Source organism: Lathyrus oleraceus, chromosome 4, assembly GCF_024323335.1.
Source record: "Lathyrus oleraceus cultivar Zhongwan6 chromosome 4, CAAS_Psat_ZW6_1.0, whole genome shotgun sequence".
Taxonomy (NCBI): domain Eukaryota; kingdom Viridiplantae; phylum Streptophyta; class Magnoliopsida; order Fabales; family Fabaceae; genus Lathyrus; species Lathyrus oleraceus.
The window spans coordinates 188,805,701-188,820,594 of record NC_066582.1 but is presented as its reverse complement, the minus strand read 5'-3'; the positions used below and the strand labels follow the sequence as shown (position 1 = coordinate 188,820,594).

General features: G+C 38.6%; 1 protein-coding gene across 2 annotated transcripts; it reads left to right on the top strand.

Moving 5' to 3' along the window:
• The first annotated feature begins 4,802 nt into the window (after positions 1-4,802).
• On the top strand, positions 4,803-14,466 carry LOC127074457 (uncharacterized). Of its 2 annotated transcripts, none has more exons than XM_051015783.1 (7): positions 4,803-10,138; positions 10,224-10,453; positions 10,528-10,639; positions 11,751-11,949; positions 12,093-12,434; positions 12,525-13,249; positions 13,424-14,466. In XM_051015783.1, the coding sequence occupies exons 1-7, from the start codon at positions 5,228-5,230 to the stop codon at positions 14,093-14,095; spliced, it is 7,191 nt and encodes a 2,396-aa protein (XP_050871740.1). In that variant the 5' UTR covers positions 4,803-5,227; the 3' UTR covers positions 14,096-14,466. The 2 variants fall into 2 exon arrangements, with proteins under 2 accessions (XP_050871740.1, XP_050871739.1); XM_051015782.1 differs by having other exon boundaries at positions 12,522-13,249.
• The last annotated feature ends 428 nt before the right edge of the window (positions 14,467-14,894 follow it).

The window sequence follows — 14,894 nt, the reverse complement described above, 5'->3', positions numbered from 1 at the left end:
GCCTTTTGCCTTTCATGTGTTGATACATGACTCGTATGCATCGATGCATACTGAACAAAAAGAGTTTTGTGATATACCACATGCTGTATGGATCGATGCATAGGCTTATATGTTGATGCATACTGACACAAAATGGACTTTATGTGTTATTTTAAGAGATGTATCAATGTAGGTATTTATGTACAGTTATGCAACAATAGAATGGGATAAAAACACAATAAAAACACAAATGTATCATGTAATGTAATGCACATCCAACATTTGGATGATGATCACACAATTTGCTATCATTCAAAATTAATTCAAAGTAAAGAATTTTCTCACAAATAGTTGGGGGGTTATTGCCAACGACACTTCCGTAATTGAGTTCGGTGCCCATGTTGTCGTAGTTGGGTCGTTGTGGTTTGGTGAATTGTGGACGATATGGTTGCCAGAATTGGGACATTGAATCGGGTTGGAAACGAATCAATGGTTCCTGGGGTATACTATAGTCAAACAATAGTTTGATGTTATGGCAATGGGATGTTTGGGTGGTCATTGGTGGGGGACTACGATGGCATGACGTTGAATAGTATGAATCATCTGGGCTATAGACTGTTGTGGTGGCTGCGTATGTTTTCCCTAGTTAAAGGGTAGACTGCTGAGGGATGAAGTTTTTCCTAAAAAAACTTCGATTACACGTTTCTCCTCAACCTAACTTATGTTTAATCTCTGACCAACACCCTTCAATAGTGAGTGCCTACAAAAATATTGATAATGGCTTGCAGAATCCTCTGTCGATGCATGTCTACTGCATTAGACATATCGCTCAAAATTTTATACGAGAGTTCAAAGGGAAAACATTGCGGAAGAAGGTTGTCAACACAGGTTATGCATTAATAGAACCTTCTTTCAAACACTACCGCGAAGACATCAGATTGTCAAATGCAGATGCAGTACGATGGATCGATAGTATTCCATTGGAGAAGTGGACTAGGGCATACGACAATGGTCAACGTTGAGGCCACATGACAACAAATCTTGTGGAATCAATGAACTATGTCTTCAAAGGCATATGAAACCTACCTATAACCGCTTTAGTGCAAGCAACATATTTCAGGCTAGGGGCGCTGTTTGAGACCAGACGTTCCAAATTGAGTTCAATGTTACAATCTGGGTAGTTGTTCAGTGATGCTTCAATGAAATTCATTAGACACGAAGCTTCCAAAGCTAACACACACGTGGTCATGATGTTTGACCGTACTAAAGGTTGCTACAGTGTTGCTGAGTCCATGTATCACAATGAAGGCATGCCCATATGACAATATAGAGTGGAACTAGATAGAGGTTGATGCGACTGCGGAAAGTTCCAAGCTTTTCGTATGCCTTGCTCCCATGTCATTGCGACATGTTCAAAGGTTCAAAGAGATCCATCTTACTTACTATCCTATATTTACAAAGTCATAAGTCTATCCAATGTTTACAAAATCAGCTTTTTAGTGGTTGCAAAAGAGGAATATTGGCATGAATATCAAGGGGACATTCTCTAGCATAATGAAGTAATGCGAAGAAAGAAAAAGGGCCGCCCAAACAACACCCGTATTCGAACTGAAATGGATACGACGAATAAAATGGTTCGATTATATAGTTCATGTCGCCAACCTGACCACAATCGCACTAACTGTCCCAATGTTGGAACAAGCACAACAAGATAATTTTAATTGTACCTTTTTTTTCTTTATATTAAAAACAATATTTATTTCATATGATAACTTTGTGAAAAAATACCATCACAAACAAATACAACACATTCAACACACAAACAACACATAAACAATAACACAACAGACTACCACAAATAAAATACCATTACTATAACTAAGCGATTACAACCATCAAAACAAATTTGAACATATTATACATCATCCTGTGAACGTCTCTATCAGTCTTAATATCCACCCATACACGCACTTCTCCATTTTGGTTGAATGTGGACTCAAACCATTGAATTCTTCTAATCCTTTCACCATCTGCAATTTCTCCATCTAACCAACAGTTCAACGTCCGATTAAGACGTTCAAACGATTCTATATTCCAATTCCCAAAGTCGAATCTTTATTGAAAGCTGCACTATTGAAAAGATCAAATCAACATTTCTCTTGTGAATGTATTCAAACATGGTTAAAGAACACAAAATTGAAGGAGATTGAAGGAAGATGAAAGAAAATGGAAGGAGGGTAAGAAGTTGTCTGGAACAATATGGTAGATGCGCATGGTATTTATAGATAAAACCATGCATGCATGCGTCAATGCGCTATGCGCCACACACACATGGCATAAGCAGACACATGCATACGCCAGATGCATGGACGCACACACTCAACCACACATGCATGCGCCAACTCCAATGATGCCTAAGTACAATGCCATTGGGAGTATGCGCCAGCTCCAATGGCGCCTCCTTAGAATGGTTATTGGATGAGCAAGTTCAACTGGCGCATCAGTAGGGAAAAATTGTTATTTTGGTAATTATTTTGAAAAATTGATTATTTTGGTATTTAAATTGAAAAAAGTGGTTATTTAAAAAAAAACTAATAATAATAACACATTATAATTAAATTAATTAAATTAATATTCATATAATATTAACTAATTAATTAAATAATAACTAATATAATTAATTAGTTTTATTTCCCACACCACCATTCTACACTTTTGTTCACATACTCTCCAACACCTTAATTTCAAAGGCAAACTACCCACGCCAAGGATACACAACACATCAAAACACCAATCAACACAAACAACCACAACTATCACATAATTAAATTATGAAAAATAATTTAAATAAAAATCGGGGCGTTATAATACAGCTATAATGAAATCTCTTTCTCCCCCTTACCTTAGGTTCCTTGCAAAAACTCAGATTTGGATCGAGTAGTTCCTTCCTCCATCAAGCCTTATCCTTGCCTTGCCTCTTTCTATCTATTTTCATATACTGACATACACATACATATACATATTAATCAGAAGCATATCAAATACCAAATAATTAAATAAAAATCTAAAGGATTTGATTAAATAAATTAATCAAATTCCGAGGTGCTACACGAGCATACAAACAGACGTTTAATCGCTAAAATGCGATCTAACACTATTCTATAAAATCAACCAACCCATAAACATTTTTTACATGAACTGCGAAGCTCTGACTTTCTCATTGCACTTTGGAAATACGTAGGCACATGATTTTGAAACCCTGATGAGCGCAATAATAAAAAACTAGCATTTTCCCTCTTTAAATCTTTTGTAAACATCCATTTTAATAAATAAACAAAACGATTGCAAACATTCCCTTAAGAACATTTAACCCTGGCATATTAGGATATTCTCGTTGAGTACAATGGATGTGAGGGATGCTAATATCTCTCTTTCACATAACCGATTCCCGAATTCTCAACTGATTACGATGATCATGTTTTCTTCCTTTAAGGGTTTTATCGATGTTTTCCTTCAAATAAAAACTTCGATGGCGACTCTGTGTCTATTTCGAACGTTTAAGCAAACCACCCAAGACTTGGTCCCCACATCATTTAACAACAAATTACCCATACCAATGCAAGCATGGACCACTCACAAACATATGACAAGAAGTAAATTTTTATACTAAAATAATAACAAGTGTATAAAATGACATATCTTAGAACAAAATTTAGGATTCTTCTTTGTCCAATACAATCGAGTACCATGAGTGTACACGATTGAGGAACTGAAACACGACATAACTATGATGATTGTAAAGAATAAACAGTAATGAATATGATTACAACTTAAGTTTGAGCTTTAGATGAAATATTTATTCTTTAATTTGAAACTAATGGTTGAGCTTCAAATGAAAGAACCATTCTTCTTCGTTGTCGTTCTTACTTCGTTTTTCTTCCTTCGTCATTCCTATTTATAATTTTGGAATTAAAACTACTATTTAAAAATAAATGAGGGACTAATTTCGTTATAAACCAAAGTTATACTTTACTATAATATTTATTGAAATTATTTTATTTTATTCGACTTAAATGAAATTTTGATTTGAAATATATTTTAGTTAATTTTATTATGATTATATTTTATTGTAACAAAATTATAATTAGAATTTTTTATTATATCAAAATTTTCTTTAGAACCATTATCATATTATATATATATATATATATATATATATATATATATATATATATATATATATATATATATATATATATATATATATGATTATTCCTTTTTTAAATTTTAATTATATTTTTTATTTCTTAGTCAAAGAAAAAGCAATTAAAGTAGAAATTAAGTATTCTATTTTTTTAGAATTTAGGTGAAATTCATTGTTTTTTTCTCAGAAAGTAAAATGAATTTTTTTTACCAACAATAATAATATATCTTTAGAGAACACATCATAATCATTTATGTATATATATTTTTGAAAACAATAATAATATAATGAAATATTAATAATGTTGTAATAGTATTGCATGAATTCAAGATAAAAGACATATTAAATTAAAAACTTTGCAGAATGGAAATAAATATATTTTTTTAAATAGTACTTTATTCAAATCCTACTCATCGATGCCGTCTCTATCTTTTAGCATTTAATCTAAATGTTTTTAATTATTTAAATATTTAAAATATAATAATTTATAATAATTATATAATAGTAGCAATATAATAAATTGACGATGTTTATATAGGAGGTGGAATGGACAGTGTGCCAAAAACATAAATATCTAAAAAATGGGGTACAAAACATGAAGACAGAAAAGTTAGTTTGGTCTACTCGTTGAGCTCGTTCATTGTTGTTAACTTCATTTTCCTATTTTCTCTCTTTTTTTTCTCCCTCTTACCCCGCTTATACAAAAACACATAATTAGAGAGTAGGGCTTCTCCCATTCGCCGCGCTCGTAACCACCGCTGCGCTCTATTTTACGCCCTCGGAGGTTACTCTTTTATCCTACTCCTCTTTCAATTCAAACCCTAATTCACATCACACTAACCCTAATTGGACAAAAACCAAACAAAAAAACCATACAGAGAGATCGATCCTCGATCGATCAGACCTGAACCATTCATTTCGATCATCATTGTCAGAGATAGGTTAGCCTGTTTGATTCGATCATCCACGAATCAGATCACGAGGAGTTATAATAAGGGTTAGGGTTTTCATGCTTTGGCGATTCACACTTGCGGTGCGACTGCGATGGCAAATTCCGGCACCAAGTATGTGTCTGTGAATCTCAACAAGTCGTATGGACAAAACTCCACCACTATCGGATCCACCCGAACGGCGGCACGACCCGCCGCTGGGGGTGGGGGCATGGCGCTCCTTTCAAGGCCTCGAAGCTCGCAGAAGGTGGGGGCGAAGCTTTCCGTTCCACCCCCCTTGAACCTCCCTTCATTGCGGAAAGAACATGAACGGTTTGATTCTCTTGGATCGGGAGGAGGTCCAGCCGGAGGAGCTGGTTCAGGTAACGGTTCGAGGCCTTCCTCTTCAGGTATGGGTTGGACCAAGCCTGCTGCCGTGGTTTTGCAAGAGAAAGAGCCGAATTTTCAAGAGGATGTGCCGCGGTCTGTTACCAAGGCGGTTGGACCAGTTGCTCCTCCATCTGTTTCCTCAGCGGTGTTGAGAGGAGAGGATTTTCCTTCTTTGCGTGCCACGTTGGTGCCTCCTGCACCTGGGCCTAGCCAGAATCAGAAGATCCCAGAGAATTCGAATCAAAAGTCTAAGAATTTCACTAATGAGAATGTATCTGTTGAGCAGAAGAAGGGTAGGGATGTGGACGCCGATGCTAATGGTAGCGTTAATGCTTTTTCGCATGTTAATGTGAATGCCCGATACAATGTTCCTGGCACTGGGAGTTTTCCAGTTGAGAATGGCCGTGAGAGTAGAGGTTTTATTGGCTCTCGAGGGCTAAATCAAAGCAGAGGTGGGATGAATCCGGATGAGTTTTTTCCTGGTCCTTTGCCTCTTGTAAGGTTGAACCCTAGATTTGATTGGGCTGATGATGAGCGTGATACTGGGCATGGTTTCACTGAGCGGAGTAGAGAGGGCAGGGATCATGGTTTTCCAAAAAGTGATGCTTTTTGGGATTTTGATATGCCTCGGGTTGGCATTGTGCCACAGAAGTATGGTACTGGTTTTGATAAGAGGGGACAGCTGCGGGGCAATGAAGCTGGTAAGGTTTCTTCTAGTGAAGTTCCTAAGATGGACCCTTATGATAGAATGCCAGGAAGGGAAGGGAATTCCTCTAGTTCCTCATCATGGAGGAGTTCGTCTCTTTCGAAAGATGGATTTGGTGTGAAAGATGCTGCTGGGAATGATAAGAACGGTGTTGGTGGTGCAAGGCCTTCCAGTGGAAATAAAGATGCAGGGAAGGATAATAAGTATAATTCATCCCCTTTTAGAGAGGTTGTTCATGACGAATCTGGAAGGAGGGATGCAGGGTATGGTCAAGGTGTGAAACAACCTTGGAATAATATGGCACAATCATATGGTGAACGAAATGGGATACGTGATCATCGGCATGTTGGCGGCGATCAATATAATAGGAATAGAGTTGATTCTTCCCAGAGCTCGGTGTCGAAGTCTTCATTTTCTTTGGGTGGTAAAGGGCTTTCTGTTAATGATCCTTTGCTTAATTTTGGCAGAGAAAAACGCAATTTACCAAAGAGTGAAAAGACTTACGGGGAAGATTTTGCAGCTTCTGCTTTTGATGGGAAGGATATTTTTTCAACAGGTCTTGTCGGGGTGGTGAAGAAGAAGAAGGATGTACTCAAGCAAACTGATTTCCATGATCCTGCTAGAGAATCTTTTGAGGCTGAGCTTGAAAGGGTTCAGAGACAGCAAGAACAAGAGCGGCAGAAAATCATTGAAGAGCAAGAAAGGGCAGTAGAGTTTGCTCGCAGAGAAGAGGAGGAAAGATTAAGACTTGCTAGAGAACAGGAAGAGAGGCAAAGAAGGTTGGAGGAAGAAGCAAGAGAGGCAGCATGGAGGGCAGAACAAGATAGGATTGAAGCTTTGCAGAAGGCTGAAGAGCAGAGGCTAGCTAGGGAAGAAGAGAAACAAAGATTGCTTTTAGAAGAGGAGAGGAGGAAACAAGCTGCTAAACAAAAGCTTTTAGAACTGGAACAAAAGATTGCTAGGAGGCAGGCTGAAGCAGCCAAAGGTTACAATAATGCTCTAGTTGTTGTGGATGAGAAAATGCCTGGAAATGTGAATGAAAGAGATGCATCCAGGGCTACAGATGTAGGTGATTGGGAGGATAGTGAAAGAATGGTTGACAGGATATTAACTTCGGCATCTTCTGATTCATCGAGTGTGAATAGGCCATTGGAGATGGGTTCTAGGTCTCATTTTTCGAGAGATTTGTCTTCTACCTTCGTTGATAGAGGTAAACCAGTTAATTCATGGAGAAGAGATGGATATGAGAGCTGGAGTAGCCCGGCATTCTATTCACAGGATCAAGAGAATAGTCACAACAGTCCTCGTAGAGACTCATCTATAGGTGGAAAGCCATTTATGCGGAAGGAATATAATGGTGGTGCTGGATTAATACCTTCAAGGACATACTATAAAGGAGGGATTGCAGAGGCTCATTTAGATGAATATGCTCATGTTAAAGCCCCGAGGTGGAACCAACCTGCGGATGTAGATCATGTTGGCAGAAATACAGACGTGCATTCTGATTTTAATGAAAATTTTGTTGAAAGATTTGATGGTTGGGCACAGAATCGTCCCCGTGGCAATGCATTTCCTCCATTTCCTGACCGTCCTTACCAGAACTCTGAATCAGATGGACCTTATGCCTTGGGGAGGTCCCGGTATTCTGTTAGGCAGCCGCGTGTTCTCCCCCCTCCGCTTGCTTCAGTTCACAGAACTTACAGGAGTGGAAATGAACACACCGCTCCTTCTGCATTCCTAGAAAATGAGATACCGTATAATCAGGCAACAAGGAGTGACTCTACATTGCCAACTGGTTATGACAATGGGAATCACGGGCAAGTTGAAATAGTCAAGCCCCTCCAAGAGGTTGCTGAGAATGAGGACCATAAAGTGGAGGCTACACCAAGGTGTGATTCTCAGTCTTCACTCTCTGTTTCAAGCCCCCCTAGTTCACCAACACATCTTTCTCACGATGATCTAGATGACTCTGTAGACTCTTCTGCAATACTGACTTCTGAAGAAAACAAAAATGGCCCTGTATCAGTTCCAGGTAATGAATCCATTGCAACACCTGCTGCAGATGGTAAAGAGAATGTAGTTACTTCATGTGCTGTCTCTAGTGGTGATGATGATGAGTGGGCTACTGAGAATAATGAGCAGCTCCAGGAACAAGAAGAATATGATGAAGATGGAGATTACCGGGAAGAAGAGGAAGTGCATGAAGGAGATGATAATGCTGGCCTCCACCAGGATTTTGAAAATATGCATTTGCAAGAAAAAGAATTGCCACACTTGATGGATAACCTTGTATTAGGGTTTGATGAGGGTGTTCAGGTTGGGATGCCCAATGAGGAGTTTGAAAGGGTACAGCAGGCTTCTGACATCACTCTCGAAGCACCTTTTGACAATTCATGCAGTGATGGCAAAGTCCTTCAACCTGTTGACGATACCTCTAGGGTAAATCTCAATAGTTCTTCTACTTTATTCCAGGAATCAGAAAAGCAACCTCCAAATGTTGCATCTGATAGTTTGGGTAATGTGGAAGCTTCTATTGGCTTCTCTGCCAATCATAGTACACCATCTTCAGTTATTATTGGCCCACACTACACATCTTCGGGTCAAATTGTCACATCTGCTGCTCCAGGTCAAGCTGAGTTACCCATTAAGCTTCAATTTGGTCTTTTTTCTGGTCCATCATTGATACCCTCTCCAGTACCAGCCATACAAATAGGTTCTATACAGATGCCACTGCATCTGCATCCACAGGTCGGTGCACCCCTCACTCATCACATGCACCCATCACAACCTCCTTTATTTCAATTTGGCCAGCTTAGGTATTCATCTCCTGTATCTCAGGGGATGATGCCTCTAGGTCCTCAATCAATGTCGTTTGTTCAGCCTAATATCCCATCTGGTTTCCCTTTTAATCATAACTCTGGAAGCCAAATGCCCGGTCAAAGTGGTCCAGTGTCTTCTGAGTCGTTTATTAAGAATGATATCAGGCATCAGTCTGTTCTTGGCCAGCCAGGTAATTCCAGAAGTTTCTCTGATGGTTCACTGCCAAGTGAAAATGCAGAAAATTTGGCTGGAATGAAGCAGGGACAAATTAATGCTCCTCCCCGTGATGTTAATAATAGCACAAGGACTGCTTCTAGTTTCCAATTGGACAAGCGTGGCAGCCAAAATGTAGTTGCAAAGAGCAGCAGCACTTCATCCAATGCTAAACACTCAGAAGTTCAGCCTCATATCAAAGATGCACTTTTTCATTCAGTTTCAGAAGAGAAAGATTTAGTGGAGTCAAAGGCACGGTTTCCTGCATCCGGTGGTAGAGGACAGAGATATGTCTATACAGTAAAAACTTCAAGCTCTAAATCATCAGCTCCAGGTCCAGGCCCAGGTCCAGCTTCTAGGGTTAATCGAGCAGACTCCAGAGGATTTATGAGGAGGCCTAATAGGAATACACATCGCACCGAGTTCCGAGTTCGGGAAAGTGCGGATAAGAGGCAGCCTTCAAATTCTTTTCCAACTGATCAGTTTGGGTTGGACCATCAGTCAAATGTCACTGGAAGGGGACTAGGCATCTCTGGAAGAACTGGATCTAGGAAGTCTTTCATCAATAAAATGGGAAAACAGCCAGTAGAATCAATGGGAGAAAGTTTACATGGCATGGATTCTGGAAGCAAAGCTGAGAGGGTTGAAGGAAAAGAATCAACAAAGGCTCTGATCATTTCACATTCTGGGCAGAGTAATCTCAAAAGAAACTTGTGTCCCGAGGAAGATGTTGATGCTCCATTGCAAAGCGGAATTATACGTGTGTTTGAGCAACCTGGAATTGAAGCTCCCAGTGATGAAGACGACTTCATAGAGGTCAGGTCAAAGAGGCAAATGATAAATGATCGGCGGGAGCAAAGAGAGAAAGAAATCAAGGCTAAATCTCGTGTTGCAAAGGTATATAACCCTTCCAGTTCCTATCTATCTGAATAATCTTATTTTATAGTTCATCTTTTATATTTGTGTTTTTGTTTCATACTAGCTGCCACGGAAAACCCGTTCCGCCTCACAAAGTACCGTGACCATGGCCAATTCAAGCAAAGGATCCATTTCTACTGGAGAAGTGTCTGCTGCTGCCGATGGGCACCGAATGACAAAGAGTGATTCCTCATCTGGATATAATCCAAACTTACTGTCCCAGGCACTACCTCCTATAGGCACACCTACTACAAAAATTGATGCCCAGCCTGATCTAAGATCTCAAACGAACAGGTAGTTGCAGTCTTGTAAATGTTCATATGGCTTTAACTGTACAAGAAACGCCAATCTTATTTTTCATTTTACAGATCACTTCATGCAAGCCTCCCATCAGTTTCTGGTCGTGAAAGCAAGAACAAGGTCCATGAAAATGTTCAGACATCTTTGGGCTCTTGGGGCAATGTGCAAATTAGCCAGCAGGTTTGAACTCGCACCTCCTTTTTTAAGATTACAATCGCAATGGAAATGCTATAATTTCTAATTATCTCTCTTGTGCTTTTGCTGTTTACTTCAATGCTTACTTTAAATCCCTCATACATAATAATTTGGCTAGATTTGGCTTTCCGCCATGGTCCGCCATCAATTTCAACTACCTTTTACGTTGTTGGACAAAACACTGCACACTATTAAATTTTTTTTCTGTCTTAACAACTAGGCCTTATATAATGAGGTCTTGTACTATCAAACCTTATCCTGCTGTGTACCAAACAAACCCTTAGCGATCTCCTAGAAATTTCCTCAAATCCAACACATTCTACTTAACTGAGTAATTATATCTGTAGGGAGTCAGATGTCTTTTCACGATAAACTTAGGCTATTTTTGGATTGATGGAATGGAGTGGCATTGAGTTACATTTCATTGTTTGGTTTTTTTAAAAGTGAATGGAAGTGATATGGAATATGATGGAACACATTCCATCATCTCCTATTTTCCGTTTCCCCCAATTTAGGAGGTATACAATGGAATGAAGCATGCTAATTAAATAACTCTTTTTGTCTCTCGTACTTCCATGTTTTTACAGCACATGCTATCCGTCCCTGTTACTGTGCAAAGCAAGTGTAAAATCATGCCTGGCCTATCAACTTTCTTTAAATAAAGGGTGTCACTTTTTGGTTAATTATCTATGGTTTTTTCTTATATTCCAGTTTTTTTATAAAAATTTAATGAAGGATGCAATCCCAATGATTTTGAGATTGAAACATTGCAAATTGGTAAAAAGTCACAATGATTAAACCCATATATGAAAGTAATTGCTTTTTCTATCAAGGGATTAAATGAATGCCTCATTCTGCTTATATTAATGAATAAAATGCTGTTCCTTTGATCTCTAGTTGCACAATTTTTTTTTTTTTTAATTTTTAATTTTTGAGAATTAAGTAACAAAGGTAATGAAGGAGAAGAAAGTCATATTTTGCTGCAGGGTGTTTGGGGGGTCAAAATGGTATAATCTAAGGATGAGAAGCTTTAATTATTAAGTTATATATTGTTGTGTGCTCTATTTAAGTTGAGAATATAAAAATTGCATGGCAGGTCATGGCGCTGACACAGACACAACTCGATGAGGCTATGAAGCCTCAGCAGTTTGATTCACAGGCTTCTAATGCCAATATGGCAGCTTCTGTTACTGAATCCAGCTTGCCAGCACCATCCATTTTGATAAAAGAGAAAGCATTCTCATCTGCTGCCAGTCCAATAAATTCCTTGCTTGCTGGAGAGAAAATTCAATTTGGTGAGAAAATTAGTTTTGTATTGGAATTTGTTTAGTCATTTATTGTCATATTAACATTGAAAGGGTACTTTCTTGCAGTTTGAAGTAATATTTCTGGATGTTAAGTTTCCCTACTTATGGACGGTATTTCTTTTTGTTTTCAGGTGCAGTGACATCTCCAACTGTTCTTCCTCCTAACAGCCGTGGTGTGTCTCATGGTATTGGCCCCCCTCGATCATCTAGATCAGACAAGCAAATATCCCACAACCTTGCTGGATCGGACAATAATTGCAGTCTTTTCTTTGAGAAAGGAAAGCATGGTAATGAATCTCATGGCCATTTAGAAGATTGTGATGCGGAAGCGGAAGCCGAAGCAGCTGCTTCTGCTGTTGCTGTTGCTGCCATTGGTAGTGATGAGACTGTTGGAAATAGGTTGGGTACTTGTTCTGTCTCCGTCTCAGATGCTAAAAGTTTTGTAGCTGAAGATATTGATAGGGTAGTAGCAGGTGATTCTTTTTCCCTCATTATAAGACTTCAGTTTAGTTTTTTTTTTGTTTCTTCTGGCATATATCTAATAATATTAATTACTTTAGCAGGAGTAGCTCGTGAGCAACAATCTGCTAGCCAATCTAGATCTGAGGAGCCTCTTAGTGTATCTCTTCCTGCTGATTTATCTGTTGAGACACCACCAATTTCGTTGTGGCCTGCTTTACCAAATGCACAGAATTCTTCAGGCCAGATGATCTCACATTTTCCTGCTGTCCCTCCTCATTTTCCTTCTGGCCCACCTTCTCATTTTCCTTTCTATGAAATGAATCCTATGATGGGTGGTCCTGTGTTTGCTTTTGGACCACATGATGAGTCTGCATCTACAACACAGTCGCAACCTCAAAAAACTACCGCACCTACATCAAGGCCAATTGGGAGCTGGCAACAGGGTCATTCTGGTGTGGAATCCTTTTATGGTCCTCCAACAGGATTTACTGGACCTTTTATTGCTCCGCCTGGAGGCATTCCAGGAGTCCAAGGGCCTCCACACATGGTTGTTTATAACCATTTTGCACCTGTTGGACAATTTGGTCAAGTCGGCTTGAGTTTCATGGGCACGACTTATATCCCCTCTGGAAAGCAGCCTGATTGGAAACACATCCCTACAACTTCTGCAGCTGGGACTAGTGAAGGGGATGTGAACAATATGAATATGACATCTTCTCAGAGGAATCCTGCTAGCATGCCTTCTCAAATTCAACATCTTGCTCCTGGTTCACCACTTCTGCCAATGGCATCTCCAGTGGCTATGTATGATGTTTCTCCTTTCCAGGTAAAGATTTACCTGTCTTGGCCTCTTGGAATTTGTAAACGAGTTATTTCTAATTTCTTCTATTCCAAAAGATAGTAAACGGCATTGATTTCTTCTGCTTTATTTTTACTTATCTTTTCAAGATGTATTTTATTTGTGTAATAGTAGCTAACAAATGTGTGAACTTTGTGGCAGCACTCTACTGAGATGTCGGTGCAAGCTCGATGGCCACATGTTCCTAATGCACCACTTTCATCTATTCCACTATCAATGCCATTGCATCAACAAGAAAGTGTTCAAACTTCTCAGATAAGCCACGGCCCTTCGGTTGATCAGCCACTAAATGTCAAAAGATTTACTGGTTCTCGGACTTCAACATCTTCCGACAGTGATAGGAATTTTTCTAGAGCAGCTGATGTAAATGTCAACCAATTACCTGAAGAACTTGGATTAGTGGAAACTTCAAATTCCACTGCTTCTAAGACTTTATCCAAGGGTATTATTAACAAGACCCCATCTGAGAAAACCAGTACAAATGCTACTGCCAAAGTTGATGTTCAGAATGGAAATAGCAGCAAAAGTAATAACCAGAATGCAAGTTCTGGTTACAGGACTCAGCCCTCGCAACAAATCAACGTTTCTTCTGCCCAGCAGCAGCATTATGATCATTCCTCAGGACATAGTAATTATCAGAGAGGAGGCGGCGGTGGTGTTTCTCAGAGAAATAGCTCTGGCGGTGAATGGTCCCATCGGAGATACCATGGAAGAAACCAATCTATGGGTGGGGATAAGAACTTTTCATCGGCAAAGGTCAAACAAATTTATGTGGCAAAACAGACTATTAGTGGGTCATCAACAGTGTCATAAGTCGTGCACAGGCAATAACTTTTAAAGGAAAAAACATGGAAAGCTTTGTTGTTAAATTATTGGTCTGGCGGAAATAAAATTTTGATTAGCTTCTACTTTGGTTAGGGCAGGTTGAGTGTTAGATTGAGATTTTTGCTGGCTACAACTGATTCTGTGGTCTACTTGATAAAGGCTGTGGAAGGGTTTGATAGAACTGTCATTGTTGTCACTGTCATTTTGCAATAGCAATCAAGCTTGGACATGTTCCTTTGTTTTTTTTTTGTTTTGACAGGAAAAAAGTTATTTATTGGGTTTTAGGTATGGGAATCGTTAATTAACGCTGTTTCATATATTTTTAACATTATTTTAAGGAAGTACCTTTTCCGCATAAATATATTATATGTTTATGTATTTTAATTTATCTTTATATATTTTAATTTTTATTATTATATAAAAATGTAACTATTATGTATTTTAATATTTTAAAAAACTTAAAATATAATATTTTTAAAAATTTAAAATAAAATAATATTTATAATTGATCTATTTATTGGACATGATTTTTTTGCATGAGAACGTGGGTAACTGTCCAAAAAAAAATCTTTTGAAACTTTGAATTTCTTGGACCTTTGCACAACTACTCTGCCACGAACTTTCTCTATTTTGTTTTGACACCGATTTTGGTTAATTAGTTCTTTTTTACCTCAAAATACTGCTTACAAAGGACATAATTAGTCCCGAAACAGTACATCTTGAAGACGACAACATAAAATAAAAATATAATCCTATAAAGGGAAATAACAGTTTGGTGGTTCCTTCC